Raw genomic sequence first — 16,343 nt, 5'->3', positions numbered from 1 at the left:
TTCAACTGTATTCTAAGCACCAGCTGTCTGTTAGAATGTGATTTTTTTTTTCTCTCTCTGTTGGCAGACGTATAAAAATGCGCAGGAAAATCTGACGTGCATGGCAAACTTCACCGACGATATTTAGGGAGGAATAAACACACATCAAACATAAATGAACCATTTGCCTGTCTCCATAATTGAGAGCATTTTCTCTTCTTATGTCAACACTCTCTCTCTTTTTTTTTTCTTTTTTTTTGCTTTTTCGGTCATGTTATGTTTACCTGTCAAAGGCTTGTTACAAACTATGAAACACATCGTGCAGACTTCTGGATGTTAGAAGAAAACTAATACTGCTCATGAATGAGACTAAAGGCAGGAAGGTGTCCTTTAAAACTAAACATGTTAATAGGACCTCCCTATTTATATCATAGTTTATGATATAGCACGTGTATTTCAGTAATAGCCTGCTGAGGCCACTATACGTGCTGGCCTCATATCAAATGTGAAGGCAGACTGAGTCTATGTTTGACGTTTTTTATATCTAATCTTCCTTTTCAAACATTTAAACAGCAGCGAGTCTGCAGCTGAGGGAATACAAACTCAAATTGTCGGAACAGGTTTGCTCGTTTCTTGGATTCATTTGGTGATTTATTAAATGTATAACTGTTATTCTAATCTGCTGCTGAGTCTCTTACACTTTTCTTTATGCTGTATATTTTCACGTCTCTGGAATAGTTGGAAGTTAGATAGTCAGCTGGGAAACTTTGTGTTAACTCATGGAGCTGAGGATATCGTGGATATGCTGACCTCGCTGCGTGGTGTACAGAGCAAGGTCAGCATGATTAATATTCACAATAAAAATATTAGTCTGTATGTGTTTCATAGTGTCGAACAACCTTTTTACAGTTAAAGCCAGCAGTACATGACGGAAACACCAACGTTATCTCTTTTATGTGTTTATACACAGGTCACGCTGATTACTGAACAAAAACCCAAAGATCAGATGTTAAACAGATTTATTTGCTCTCTCTCCTCCTTAAACATGTTTTTAATGTTAGTTATAATTCAGAATTGGCGACTGAAACACGTAGGACACATAAGAACATCAGGAAATAAAACACCGATAAATATAACCTCAGTAAAAGAAGTCAGCGGGGGTTACTACAGCTGTGTACCGGGGCCTGCGCTTTGTCGGTGGGATTGCTTGCGAGGCGAGCGGGTCTATCCCACGCTTTGCCGTGAGACTGGGCAGACATCTCCGAAATCATCGAAACACTTTTGCAAAGAGGCTGTATCTTGACAAACCGACCAGACACATGAAGATTAAACCACTACATTCTCGGCTAAAAGAATATTAAAACGGTATTTGGTAACACACAAACAGGGTTTTTCAAAGTTCAGTTCTGTTAGCTTCCACATGCCGGTTGTTGTGTGCTAGAAACAATGGCCACCAGGCCAAAGCAATGGTTTTGACTCGATAAGCGTTAACCCCGCCCCCTGAGTTTGATGGGTGAGGCTGACAGATAAAATTATTTCATGATGAGAGCCAGGCGCCAGGACTGCCAAAATGAAATAAATAAATATATCATTAAATAATTAATTAAATGTGTCAATAATTAATTAAATGTGTCAATAATTAATTAAAATGTGAAAAACATAAATAATTAATTAAATGTGTCAATAATTAATTAATTAAATGTGTCATAACTATTTATTTAATTAATTAATTCCAATTTTAATTAATTATTGCCACATTTAATTAATTATTTAATGGTGTATTTAATTAATTCATTATGGCAGTCCTGGCGTTCCATAGAAATTAGGTTTTCTTTTCGGAAGTAAAAAGATGGGAAACTGTTCTTGAAGTATACTGTGTGTGTGTGTGTGTGTGTGAGAGAGAGAGAGAGAGAGAGAGAGAGAGTGTGTGTGTGAGAGAGAGAAAGCTGTGCATGAAGTGTGATTTTATCCTGGTGAAAGTCAGAGGAACAGCAAAAGTCAGAGGAAATTCATGACGATGTTTATGTGAAGCGTAGTTTGGATCTCCTTTTGCTGCTGGTTCGGCAATATTGTTTGAATAGAAATAAAACCTGCAGCTTCACAATCAGCGCAAAAAAGGCGTAAACACGAAGCACGGACCTGCCGACGGATCAGAATCAGTGAGCTGTCGGCTTTCAGCCCCGACCGTGTCCGTACTGTCTGGTGAGAAAGGCGACATCTCACTGATTCTGATGCGTCAACGGGTCCGCGCTTTGTGTTTACGTCTTTGTGCAGATTCGGTGTACCTGCTCTCATTTACTGTTTTAGCTGTTTGGTGGTTGTTGAAATGTAGTAATATTTATATTAAAAATTGATTCAGGATTTTAATGAATCGATATCACGTTATCCAAGCTAGAATCGATTTTAATCGATGATCAAAACCCGCTCCTAGTAACTGTGTAATCATGCTTATGTACATCTGGATAATGACACAAACTAGTGTTTGGTGCTTTGCTTTTTTAATAAACTAAAAGACAGAAATCAGATTATAGGATCTGTAGTGTTGTTTATTTATATTATGGTGCTTAGCATTTGTGACATTTATTACTGTGTGCATACTTTATTAGGAGAGATAAAATTACATAAAAATCTCTTCCTTGCTGGTTCCATCGAAGAAGAAATGCTCAAGTAACTATGTAACACGTACGTAATCCAATTCCACAACACAGTGTGATGGGGAAATCAGCTGTGTTTTTCTGCCCACTTTATTTCGAATCTGGCGCGAATCGGTGAACCAGTCCCTGAATCAGTCACGTGGTACGGACTGCCCGCGAGGCCTCGAACGTCACTGCATACGTAATCAAAGCAAGCCTCGATACGCGCTTCACAAAAACGCCCCCGAGATTACCCGACACACGGGTCGTGTCCAAATTCATGGGCTGCATCCTCCTGAGGACCCAGCCTTTGCGGTCTACGTGGGCCGGGTCCTCAGAAGGTCGGGTAGGGCGGGAGTAAACGGCTGTGAAATTGGACGGTCTAGCCTTCTGATTAGCGTCACCGCTGTCTCGGTGGAGTTTAATAAACTCAGCCGTCTGCTCCTTGCTATCTAAAATATAACAGGACACTGGCGTAAATTCTCGACCGTCTCATACTTCTGTTTAATCAGTTTTCTATTTGATGTTTATTCAGCTGTGTAAAAACCAAGGAGGAACCCACCCGGGGGATTAATAAACTTTTATTTTATCTAATCTAATCTAATAACTTTAATCTCAGCCAAACCGATTTACTCACGAACAAATAAAACACTGAAAAAAGCCAAACAATAACATTTTTAGGTTGTCTAAGTGACTTATATATTATGTTTAACCCGAGTAGCGAAAGTCCCCGGTGATCTGAAAATGATGTACCGGGAGTTGTGCCGTTCTCGGCGGCCTCAGTGACCCTCGAGCTCCCGACTAGCTGTCGAGCTGGTTGGTAGCAGACGTCTCCGAAAACGTCGAAGCACTTTTGCAAATATGCGATATCTTGATAAACCGAGCAGATATTTGATGTTTACACAGCTACTTTCTCGCCTGAAAATATGTTAAAAGTTTATTTTGTGACCCAGAAAGATTAGTAAGAGTAATTTTAAAACTTAGTAGCGGCCGGCATTGTTGGAAACTGGAGTTTGGCTGGGCCGCGCTATGAATTCTGGGATATGGTAGGCCACGAAGGACACACCCGACCCATCCTTCAAATTCGGGGAAAAGGAGGACGCATTTGTCAGCTGCATTCGGAGGAGTCTACGAATTTGGACAGCCTTCGGCGCGTCGCTGTGACGTAATCGGTCTACAAATGCGACCTCAGGAGGATGCAGCCCATGAATTTGGACACGACCAATATTCGATGTTTCGACACACAGGACACATCACTAAAGGAAAGATGTGTTTAGATTTATGACAACGGAGGATTGTGTTCTGTGAATTGTGTCTTCATGTGACATGTGTTTATGATATTGGTAAATGACGGCTAGATTTACTAAATGTGTTCAGACAACTGGTCATTTGGTTTAGAGGATTGGGTTTTGTGTTTTAGCATTTGAGAAAAACTGTAATATTGTGTTTTTAATCATAACTGTTGTGGGCTTTTTAGCAGTTATATATGAGTTTTTTTTCTGTAAGGAAATTGAGAAACTTTCTGCTATAGTCAGACAAGCTTGACCCTTATTAAGTTACCCCTATTGCCTAGCCTTTCTGTATTCAGCCTTAATCACCCTGTTACTTCCACAAGGGAACAGATAGCTGCTATAAGGAACAAAACACAAAGCTGTTCTCCTTCTATTCAGAGGCAGGCTTCACTAAAGAAAGCTTGGCTGAATTGGAAAAAAAAGAAGACGACAAAAACGTCTTGAAATGGATTTTTTAAACTCAGCTGCTGAGAAAAACACCACTTTTGTGCAACCAGCAAATTTTATAATAAGTGGATTTGTTGGCATACCTAATATTAGGTATTACTTTGTCTTTCTGTGTTTCATTTACATTTTTTCAGTGGTGGGAAACACAGCTGTGATGCTTATAATCATTTTTGACCATACATTAAGAAGTCCTAAATATATTGCAGTTTTTAATCTTGCATTTACAGACCTGTTAAGTAACTCTGCTTTGGTGCCAAAGGTTCTTGACATTTCTCTGTTTAACCATCATTATATTTCTTACAACAACTGCTTGACATTCATGTTTTTCTGCTTCACTTTAATTTCAATGCAAGCTTTTAATCTGGTCGTTCTGTCCTTTGACAGAATCATGGCTATCATGTACCCGTTGCACTATCAAATGAGAGCGAGCCACAAAATCATTCTGTCTTTGATTGCTTTTTTCTGGCTTCTTGCTATTGCTCTAACAGGAACTGCAGTTGGCCTTCTCACAAGACTATATTTTTGTGAATCTGTGGTTATTAATAGCTATTATTGTGACCATGGCCCTATATATCGGCTTAGCTGCAATGATGTTACCCCTAACAAAACAATTTCTGCTTGGTCAAGAGCTTTTGTTCTATGGCTTCCTCTGATATTTATCCTGGGAAGTTACTGCTGTATAGGTTATTCTTTGTCAAGAATTTCTACATGTAAGGAAAGAGTGAAGGCTTTGAAAACCTGTACAGGTCACCTTTCATTAGTGGCAATATATTTCATTCCTATTTTAGTTGTTTATAGTTTTGGGAGTACAATGCATCCAAATGCAAGGATTGTAAACCTATCTTTAGCCAGTGTCACGCCTCCCATGTTAAACCCAATAATCTATGTCTTTCAAACTGCAGAAATAAAAAAATCTTTGAAAAAGTTGTTAAAAGCTAAAATACAAATATCACACAGAGTGCTGTAGTTTAATGAAACGCATGTAGCAAAACATTTATAATTCAGTGTGTAATTTGTAAAATGTAACATATAACCATGACACTAAAAAGGACAACCATTTGAAAATTAAAGTGGGAAATCCTAAAATAAGTAAATTAATATTTTATTTGAATGTTTCTTAATTGAATTCTGCAGGGGTAATTCCTTCCCTTAACATGTAGAAATTATTGCAACTGTATCCAATGAAAAAAGTAGCAGCAGGACTAACCTTTCTTCATTATACCTTTCCACAATCAAAAGCTAGCTGCTGTGCATATGAAGTTTGTTTGGGTTTTTTTTAATGTTTTTCATTAAAGAAATTAAAAGGGAAAAATGAATTTTGTTTTTCTAGAAAGAATACTAAAGGCTTGATATTTGGGGCATCTTTCTAATATCAATGCATTATATGTACATCAGGAAAAATTATTTGAGTTTTATGTTGTGATTTATGAATTTTTTGTAATAATCTTGGGTTAAATGTAAGTGTCGCCATTTTAGAACATAATGAACCATTATTTAAAGCAGACCTTCCCAAAGTGTGGGGCCCACCCCCTAGGAGGGGGGGGCGCAGAGCCATTGCGGGGGGGGGGGACAAAACGCTTGGACACTGCTAGCACGGGGCGCCCACAGAAACGCAAAGCAGGAGATGAAGCATAGCTGAATATGTTTCCAAACCAACTTCATTCTAAGCCAAAGACTAGAAAATATGGTGAAGCATATCTTCTTTTTGGTTTCACCTGCACAAGTGCCGAGGTAGGTCTCCCCTGCAGAATTGGTTTTCCTTGTGTCGGGAGCACGCGCTGGGCTGTTCAAATCACAGACAAACAGTATCCTACAGTTGTTTATGTTTTTAAACCCATTTTGCACAGAGAGGCGTTTTTTGAAAAATGAATTAATAGCAATGTTGAATATTATTACACATGAAAAAAAACAACTACAGTAAAATAATCACACCGTGACGCCTCTGCCTTTCTAAATGGAGGGACAGTAACTGCGTGTGTATATGTAAGCGTGTAAAACCAGAAGATAGTAAGATTAACAGTAACAGTATTTTGTCTTTATCTCCCATTCTGCAATTTATCTCATGTAAACGTGGCGCACACCGTGACGTGAAAAAAGGCACATACCTTTGACGTTGCGTGACACTCTGTATTCCTCGTCCACACATAAACGGAAAAAAATGAGTTTTAAAAAATCTCCATTTTCGGTGTGGGGCCTAGCAAAAAAAGTTTGGGAACCACTGGTTTAAAGTATACTTTTTTGAAACAGGTATGTAGAGAAACATATTTTCTCTTCTATACTTTGTTTTATCAGAGTTCACACTGAAACTAAAAGTAACTTGCTAAAGACATTTATTTATTGTTTGATCTAAGAATATTTCAGCATGTACTCCTGCCTTTGTCTGTCATGAAAATGTATATATATTACTGCAAATACCATTTTAACAAAAGTCTGACCGATTTTTTAATAAAATGTGAAGATCTGACCAAACTGAAAGAAAGCTAGAAATGTCAAGCAAGCTCAGCCATTACTTAGTGACCACTAGGGGTGGGTTCTTATAATCGATTTATCGATTAAAATCGATTCTGGCTTGGATAACGTAAAATCGATTCATTAAAATCCTGAATCCATCCATCCATCCATCCATTCACTTCCGCTTATCCTTTTCAGGGTCGCGGGGGGCGCTGGAGCCTATCCCAGCTGTCATAGGGCGAGAGGCGGGGTACACCCTGGACAGGTCGCCAGTCTGTCGCAAGGCTAACACACAGGGACAAACAACCATTCACACTCACATTCATTTGGACATTTACACCTAGTGACAATTTGGGTAAAATCCTGAATCGATTTTTTAATATAAATTTATTTTGCCCGAAATGCCAGAATCTCTGGTGAAATCTCACAAACTTTCAACAACCACCAAACAGCTAAGACAGTAAATGAGAGCAGGAACACGGATTCTGCACAAAGACTTAGACACACAGCGCAACCCGCGGATCAGAATCAGTTAGATGTCGCCTTTCTCACAGTCGGGGCTGAAAGCCGACAGTTCGCTGATTCTGATCTGTCGGCAGGTCCGCGCTTTGTGTTCACGCCCTTTACGCGCTGATTCTAAAGCTGTTAGTTTGATGTCTCTCCAAAACAATATTGACCGAACCAGCAGCAAAAGAAGATCCAAACTACGCTTCACATAAACATCGTCATGAATTCACTCTGACTTTTACTGTTTTGCTCTCTCTCTCTCTCTCTCTCCCTCCCACCCCTTTCTCTCTCTCTGTACTTCATTATTCACTTGCTTGTTAGGCACAAGTCTACCGTTGTTTACAGTGCTGTCGGCCTACGTTTTTTTTTCGTTTTATATACTTCCGAAAAGAAAACCTAATTTCTGCTGTTCAATACTGAACAAATGTAAACTTTTTAAAATTATGCAAAATGCAAAACGCCGTGTCTCTAATAAAACCCCTGTAACTTCAGAGGTAATGTTCATATGCTGATTAATGGTTTTCTTTCATTTTTGATGTACTGCAGAATATTTTTATAAAATCCCAGGCCAGGAAAATCACCTTCATGTTTTTCTGTTTTATCCTCAGCTACTTTGACACAAAGGCATCTGCTGTGACGCTTACACCTTTGATAAAGTCTTGCGTGTGTCAGCTTCCTTTTTATAGATACAAAAATATGTAAATGTACTGATCTGAATTATAATATTTCTGACTGTCAAAATTTCCCAGATTCAAATCGAATCGAATCGAATCGAATCGAATTAAATCGAATCGTGGATCGAATCGATTCGGGACCTTGTGAATCGGAATTGAATCGATTCTAGAAATCAGTGACGATACCCAGCCCTAGTGACCACTATTCACTAAATTCTCTGCATAAAGCTTAGATTACCTGATTTGAAGATGCCGGGGAACAGGCAGCTGCTGTAAGTGACAGAACAGTGTTGCATCTATGTGGATCCAGTCTTCACTAAACAAAGCTTGCCTGAACAAAGAATACAGGGCTTTGATTTTATAGAAGATTAACACAAAAAAAGTTTTTATGTTTTCTTTTTTTTAAACTCAGCTGTTCAGAAAAATATATCCTTTGTGCATCTTACATAGTTTAAGTACTGGCCATTCTTTCTTAATAATTTATACATATAGAGAAGAATGAAGGCTTTAAAACCTGCACAGGTCATCTTTAATTAAAATAAATCGATTTCCTCCTTAGTATATGTATATTTATTTATATATAGTACCTTCAAATGCTAGGATTATAAATACCTCTTTAACCTCTGTTATGTTGTATGAGCGTCATTGGGACTGGAGAAGCATGGTTGGATGGTAACAAACCATAACCATGGGGCCATTGGGACAATGGTCGCTAAATTGCACAACCAGAAGGCAACATTGGAGACATCGAGAATAGTTATGAGTGTCTTGGAATCCCACAGGCAAATGGGAACCGAAACAAGATCACCAGGAAAGCTGCAACTGGCAAATACCTGCATAGTGACGGGCAAGTCCTGAAGAGTCAGCTGAATGAGAAGAGCAAGAATGGGACAATCAACATCTATGCCCTGCCAGTTAATAGATACCCTGCTGGGATAATAAGCTAGCCAGAAGAGGAAATGGAATCCACTGACATCAAGAAAAGAAATCTCCTTGCGACAAATGGAGGGTTTCACGCCAGGTCCAGCACCATGAGATTGCACGCTAAGTGGAAGGAAGGAGGCCGAGGACTAATGAATGTCAGAACCACTATCCAGCTATCTTTGTTATTTGAAACAACAAAGATTCAACTGACTATGTGCTTAGTGAATATCTCAGGCAGCAGAAACCTGAGAAAGAAAAGGAGATCCTAGGAGGAGATCCATCCAATTGCAACCTGAAATATAAAAAATGCATTGACGGTTCTGTGTATAATAACCGTATGACTGTTCCCACCACTAACACATGACCCTACGCTGTGTTCACTGCATCATTCCATGTTTGGCACTGATCACCACCTGCACTCATGTATATATCTATCTACTTAGCACTTTTAATTCTTATTCTTATTTTTATTTTCATGTCTAAGCGTAATTTATGACAGTATGTTTGCACTGAAGCACCGCAGCAATTTCCTAATGTTGTAAACCTGCTCAACATTTGTCAATAAAACCCTTTCTGATTCTGATTCTGATTCTGAAATGACATCTGAGATCTCTGTCCAGAAGAATACAGTCCTAGGGACAGCAAAGACCCTCAACCTCCAAGGCCTCTGGTAGAGAACCTGAGATTGAAGGCTAAAAGTCTGCCCACATGGGCGAGTGGGGAAATTAAAAAAAAAAATATTAGTGTTCATCACAATATTTCTATCAAAACTTCAAAGTCGTAGTTGTGCAACGTTATAGACTGATGTGATAATAAAGTGTATCTTTTCACACTTTCCTGACTGCTGTTTATTTCTTACACTAATTGCTCATATAAAAACAGTAAACTAGTTGAAACATCATCCATCCAATTGCAACATGAAATATAAAAAATGCATTGACGGTTCTGTGTATATTTTTAACATGATTGCATTCAGATGTACTGAAATAAACTTCACATTTAATGATTTAAATGCATTTAAACACATTATTTACCAGATATCCAGAAGAAGACAGCTTCTCTTTAGCATCCTCTTTGAAAACAGGTAAACATAAACAGAGCTCTTCCCCCTGAGAGTAAGGTGCTTTCCTCCATCTACATAAGAGTATAGAGTCATGATACTAGCGCAAAGGAGAGGCATCTGTGTGGACACCACTGTGCTGTAGGCATCTTTGCAATGGAGTTATTCAACTCAGCTCTTGGAAAAAATATAACTTTTGTACATCCTGCATTTTTCATTATAGGTGGTTTAACTGGAATCCCAAACATAACATTATATTATGTCTTTCTATTTTTTGTTTATATTGTTTCTGTGGTGGGAAACACAGTTGTGATGGCTGTAATATACTTGGATCATAATCTGAGAACTCCAAAGTATATTGCAGTTTTTAACCTTGCATTTGTGGACCTGTTTGGTAACACTGCCCTGGTGCCAAAGGTTCTTGACATCTTTCTGTTTGGGCACTACTATATCCCCTACAACGATTGTTTAACATTCCTGTTTTTTTGCTACACTTGTCTGTCACTGCAGTCATTTAATCTGGTGGCACTCTCGTATGACAGAATGGTGGCCATCATCTTTCCACTGCATTATCAAGTAAAGGTGACCCACAGGTTCATGTTTTCTTTGATTGCCTCACTTTGGGTTTTTACTATTATTGCTGTATTAATTTCAGTTGGACTACTTACAAGACTTTCTTTCTGTAAATCTGTGGTTATTAATAGTTATTTTTGTGACCATGGTCAGATATACCGACTTGCTTGCAATGACCATTTCCCCAGCTATGTCATTGCTTGCTTGTACCCAGTGATTATATTTTGGCTTCCTCTAGCTTTTATCCTGTTAAGTTACCTTTATATTGGCTATACGCTGGTTAAAGTGGCCACACTTCAAGAAGGGCTCAAGGCTTTTAAAACATGCATTGGCCATCTTTCATTAGTGGCAATCTATTTTATTCCACTGTTAACTACGTTTACTTTGATGGAAAAAATACAACCAAATGCTAGGATCATAAACCTGTCTTTGACTTCGGTCTTCCCTCCCATGTTGAACCCAATAATTTATGTTCTGCAAACACAAGAAATAAAAGAATCTTTAAAAAGGTTATTAAAAAGGCGAGGAAAATCCAAAATAACAATTTAATACTAGCAGTGATGTGAGCATTTGTTTGCACTATATATTGTGTATGTTTGTGTTTCTTTGAAATATGTCCTTTGAAATAGAATTTAAAGTAGAATTGTCTAATGTCATTATGAGTTAAGACTGTTTGCAATAAAAGAACAAGTAATTTCATAGGAATGGAGATTATTTCTTAAACAAAATGTAATCAACGATAACACAAAAAGTCTGTTAGGATGCACGTATTATTTGTGATCAAGGTGATTATGGGGTGTTTAAAAAGCAATAGTATCTAAAAAATCATTGAATGTCTCACCTATTTTTTTGTCTCTGTGTTGATAATCATTTCAAAACAGAATGCAATTATTTTATCTTGGTCTAATTTTCTTCTAGGAGGGTTTTTTTTAGTGAAGAAAGCAAAACATATATGCATTTTTTTTTAACTTTTTCATATCCACGATTTCTAATAAATTCGCTGTGCCAGCTTGTCTCTCTGTGAGGCAGCACAAAGGCAAACACTGCTTTGACTGAAAGCCAAATATCAGCATGTAAAATGCTTGCAATGGTAGTGCTGGTGTTTATAAGGTGGAAAGTTAAGTGATGTGATTACTTTTGTAGAATCAAAACATTGGAGAAGAGTTGAAATTTTTACTTGATAGTGACATTAGAACCCTCTACTGCATAGCGTTGCCCTGAGGCAACAAACCACATTTTCATGCCTTACAGTGGCCCTTCAAAAAAAACCAACTTTTTTTTCCAAACAATGCTACCAGGTACATCTCTTTTCAATAAAATGATGAGTTGAAGGTGGTGTGACTTTGATTTAGGGGGGGGGGGGGGGGGGGCAGGGCCCCTTTCTGCAAGCTGCACTACATGAGAGACATCTCCATTAGGAGGCAAGATAAAGATCACTATTTTACATGTTTATAGTGAAGTAAATGTATATTAAAAATACTTTTATGTGCATGAATATGTTAAGAAGCATATTTGATTGTTTGTTCTACTTTTTTAAATGTATTTATACTGTAAAACTGTTCATTTTCATTTGTTGCCTCAAGGCAACACTGCGCAGTTAGCCCAATTTTTTTCAGGCAATATAATGCATTTGGATATGTGTGTAGAGATGTGTTTGTGTGCATTTATATGATCATAGTCAATGTTTTTTACTTTACAATCTACTCATAATTACAGGACATGGATGTAAAAACTTTTTATGCAAGGAAACCAAGGGAATGTGCACTTTCTGTCCTCAGAAAGTGAGGACAGTGAGCTTTCAGGGAGTAACAGTGAAGTAGAGGAGTGGATCCCTGAATGAGGTTTGAGAGACACTTAGGAGCTCAGGGGTCAGTTGGTAAAGTAACTGTGTCTGTGTGTGTGTTAGTGCCCACATAGCAAGCAGGTCTGGCCAGGATCTGGTATCAAACCGGCACTTTGAGTAATCTGGGAGAGTAGAAAAGCGCTACATAAAAATCAGTCCATTCACTGTCTGAACAGAGTTTCGGCATGTTACTTTTGCACTGTTTTGCATGTTCTGGCACAGGCTGTTATTGCATGGCTTGATTAAGGTACACATTATGCTGACATCTAGGGCCAGAGCTGAAACCGTTCTGGGCCAGCACAGGGCCAGCAGTGTGTCTACAACTGGCCCGTGGCTGCACACCACCTACAGATGGCCCACATACCGCAATGAATAATGGCCCTTTGGTGGCCCAGATCAGGTTTGCCAGAGGTAATCCACACATGGGCCAGCACAGGACGACCAGGGTGTCTGAAACTGGCCTTGTGCTGGTCCATGCGTGGGCCACCTCTGGCAAACAAGGTCTAGGCCACCAAAGGGCCGTTATTCATTGCAGTATATGGGCCATGTGTAAGCACATTGTGTGGGCCAGATCCCTGCCATACCAATATTGCTGTGTGGGTATCAGTGTGTGTGGTCATGTATTACTTATTGTTGTGGGGACACAAATTGGTTTACACACTCATATTGTGAGGTCTCGCCTACTTTATGACAAATTGCAAGGTAAATCATTCAATTTTAGGGTGAAGGCTTGAGTCAGGGTTAGGGTAAGGTTCAGGCAGGGACTTGTGATGGGTAGAGTTAGGATAAGTCTCCAGGAAATTAATGTAAGTTAGTCCCCAAAAGTGATGGGAACACAACGCGCGTGTGTGTGTGCATGTGTGTGTGCGCACGTGCATGGGGTTAGGGTCAAATGTTGGATGTATTTTGGTGTTTTATTGTTTTGTGAAATGTTTACATTGTTTATTTGTTGTTTATTTATTTGTTCATCCTTGTTGTACTAATACAACTTATTATAGAATAACTTGGCATTTTACTACCCTTGTTGCACAGTGTTGCCTTGAAGCAACAAACCAATATCTGGCAGGGTGTCAAATTTTATGATTGATATATTATTAGGGACCCTAAAACTCCCCCAAAATAGGGAGAAATATTTTTTTTCCCCAAAATTAAAAAGTCATGCAGTAGAGGGTTAGAAGTCAGGGGATTATTTTTTATTTTTTTGTTGTTCAGTTTGGATCTTTAGCCATCAGAATTGTTGTCTTAAGGCCAAGAAAGATGCCAAGCGGATTTATTTTACCAAGTGGATCATCATAGCCTTGCCATATTGGTCCATTTGATTGACCTTTATTATAATTACTGTATGTACTTATTTTATTTTATTTTTGGTTGCTACAAACGGGACAGACATGACTGGGGGATAGGACAGGGAGAAAGAATGAAAGAAAGAGACGGAGAGAAATAAAAACAGAGGGGAGAAGAGATGGTGAGAAAGTGGGGAAGAAAGAAAGAAAAACAAACAAAGCACCTGGATCACCTGTATGGAGAAAAAAAAAACAGAAGAGAAAGCAAACAAAAAAAGAGCAACATAATAAATACAGCACCATCACAATAAACTAGCTAACAGTAGATAACAGTAGATACGAAATATTAAACGCTATTGTGCAGCACGCAAGATAGACAGCGCACAATGTGCTTTGAGGCAGCAGCCAAGAAAGGTGTAGTCCGCGTCTGTGAACACCCGTGTGTACACCTGTGTGCATACCTGCGTGGATCAGCATGCTTGTATTCCAAAGGTTTCTCCATGTAACGATCTGCTAGGGAGTGTGGGGAGCCATAGCCCCGTCCCCCAGGGTATGAAGCAGGTATGGAGGAGATCCAGGCCCCAGACATCCAGAGGCCCCAGAGTACGAGGACTCGAGGAGGACCACCAAAGGGGGGGAACCGTGCCACCCTCCTGGGAAGAGCTGAGTAGAGCTCCAAACGAGAGGTCACCCAGCAGCTACGGAGCAGAGGCCAGAGGGGGTTTCAGTGGCGTGCCCGCGGGCTCTGCCGGCAGCCAGCTGTGCCAGAGAGGACCGAGCTTCAGGCCCAGAGGCCTGAGGGCACCCCACCCCCCAGAAGGGGCCCAGCCGGGCCACAGGCGCCAGGCCCTGCCAATCGGCCACCAGGAGTGAGCCAGTACATACATGAGCGCCCAGCCCCAGTCGACAAGAACCACCAACACACCAACGTCTGAGGGCATCAGCCACCGGCAGGGAGTGTGGTGAGGGGAGATAGGCCTCCGTACTTTGGAGGGCCTGAGATGTACCCAGAGAGGTGGAGTCTAAGACCCAACCTGACATATAGACACAGACGAACAGGCGCACGCGGACACAAACGTGCATTCCCACCCCCATATACACAACCAAATACTCGGCACTCACCCAACGTGTAGACAGACACAAATAGACACTGCACAGACAGTCACACTCCCCAAACATACTCTATAACCTAGGTCCAGGTACCCCCGCCCCCAGAGGGCCAAGCCGCACCTAGACCCAGGAGATGTAACCCTTCTCTCTGGGATGGAGGCAAGCGGACCACCTCCTTCTCTGCAGTAGCAGGGAGGCCCCGCATCCCAAAACCCAATCTGACGGCCAGCACCTCCTCCCAGCCCCCCAGCCCTGACGGCTAACAGAACCAGGGTGAGTGAAGACCCCAAACCTCCCTCCGCCCACTCATATGTAGTGTTGCTGTGTGCTGTTCTAAAGTGCATTTAAAACACAGGAGAGCGTGGTTCCTGCTTCCTATCAGAGAGCAGCACGGCTCCTCCCGAAAACCCTCAGTGTCTATATGCATTTAAAATTGAGGGTAGGGCACCAGCGCCAGAGGTGGGTTGGAATACACCGACCATCCTCTGGATGCTGTAAAACATGCCCACCTCCAAGGCCCTATATGTATGTGTTATGTGAGAGTGTGCGTAATGTGGATGTCTAAGTTGCAGAATAAAATTGAGGCAAGAGGTCAAAAATGAATCAGCGACAAAACTAATTTTGAGAGCTTCACTTTTACACTCAGCTCCCTCTTCACCACACCAGACCGGTGCAACATCTGCATCACTGCAGCCGCAGCACCAATCCGTCTGTCAATCTTCCACTACCTTCTCCCATCACTCGCGAACAGGACCCTGGGGCTACGTCCACACTAGATAGATAGTGATAGATTTGAAATCAGTTACAAAGGGCAGCATTGTCATTGTTCATTCGTGCACAATGTCCCCAGTGTCCCTTGGAATGCTGTTGAAGCTCTGCTGGAGGTGTGCATTAAAGATCTCACGGACTGGGGCCTCTGCTAGGCATTCCCAGCTAGGGCTGCCACGATTAGTCGACTAGTCACGATTAGGGCTGGGACAACGCGTCGACGTAATCGATTACGTCGACCCGTAAAATACGTCGACGTAAAACAATTTACGTCGATGCGTCGTCACTTTCAAAAAAATACATGGCGGCAGCGAGTAGCGGTAACATGAGTGAGGTAGTCGCAGTCGACTTAAACCACTGCACCCGAACACGCAGTTCTACAGTATGGGGATATTTTAACCAAAAAGGAAGTGATTCAGTCGTTTGCCGGCTTTGTAAGGTGGAAATGGCCTATCATAAAAGCACGACGGCTATGCACCAGCACCTCAAACGACGACATCCAGGAGCAGCTTCTGAAAAGGACAAACCACCGTAAGTTTTCAACTTTTTTACTAACGCTGGTTTTTACCCGTTAATTCATCCGACCCCCCCCCCCCCTCCCCTAGACATACACTCACTCATAGACAGAGATAAACACCCAACCTCCATAAATACAAAACTAATTTAAGCTGCTTAGTAGTAACATATAGCAGCTGCTGTTTAGTTGTTTTTTTAATTTGTGGCCCATGCTGGCAAAATGAGTCGGAATGCGCGCAGGCTGATTATCAGAATCGGCGAAAGATGAAAATGTGAGACATAG

The 16,343-nt window shown here is 40.6% G+C and overlaps 1 protein-coding gene and 1 pseudogene across 2 annotated transcripts; both read left to right on the top strand.

Moving 5' to 3' along the window:
* The first annotated feature begins 3,250 nt into the window (after nucleotides 1-3,250).
* On the top strand, nucleotides 3,251-5,076 carry LOC309716153 (olfactory receptor 1F1-like; annotated as a pseudogene). Its single transcript has one exon. The product of its transcript is annotated as an olfactory receptor 1F1-like (transcript).
* A 5,038-nt stretch (nucleotides 5,077-10,114) lies between these two features.
* Nucleotides 10,115-11,089, top strand: LOC309716158 (olfactory receptor 1E16-like; the record flags this gene model as incomplete). The annotated part of the gene is made up of 1 exon (XM_082549807.1): nucleotides 10,115-11,089. Exon 1 carries the CDS (start codon nucleotides 10,124-10,126, stop codon nucleotides 11,087-11,089), a length of 966 nt encoding a protein of 321 aa, XP_082405933.1. The 5' UTR covers nucleotides 10,115-10,123.
* Nucleotides 11,090-16,343: the final 5,254 nt, after the last annotated feature.

This window comes from Aulonocara stuartgranti, assembly GCF_965226115.1.
Source record: "Aulonocara stuartgranti genome assembly, chromosome: 10".
Classification (NCBI taxonomy): Eukaryota; Metazoa; Chordata; class Actinopteri; order Cichliformes; family Cichlidae; genus Aulonocara; species Aulonocara stuartgranti.
This window is presented reverse-complemented; position numbering and strand designations above follow the sequence as displayed.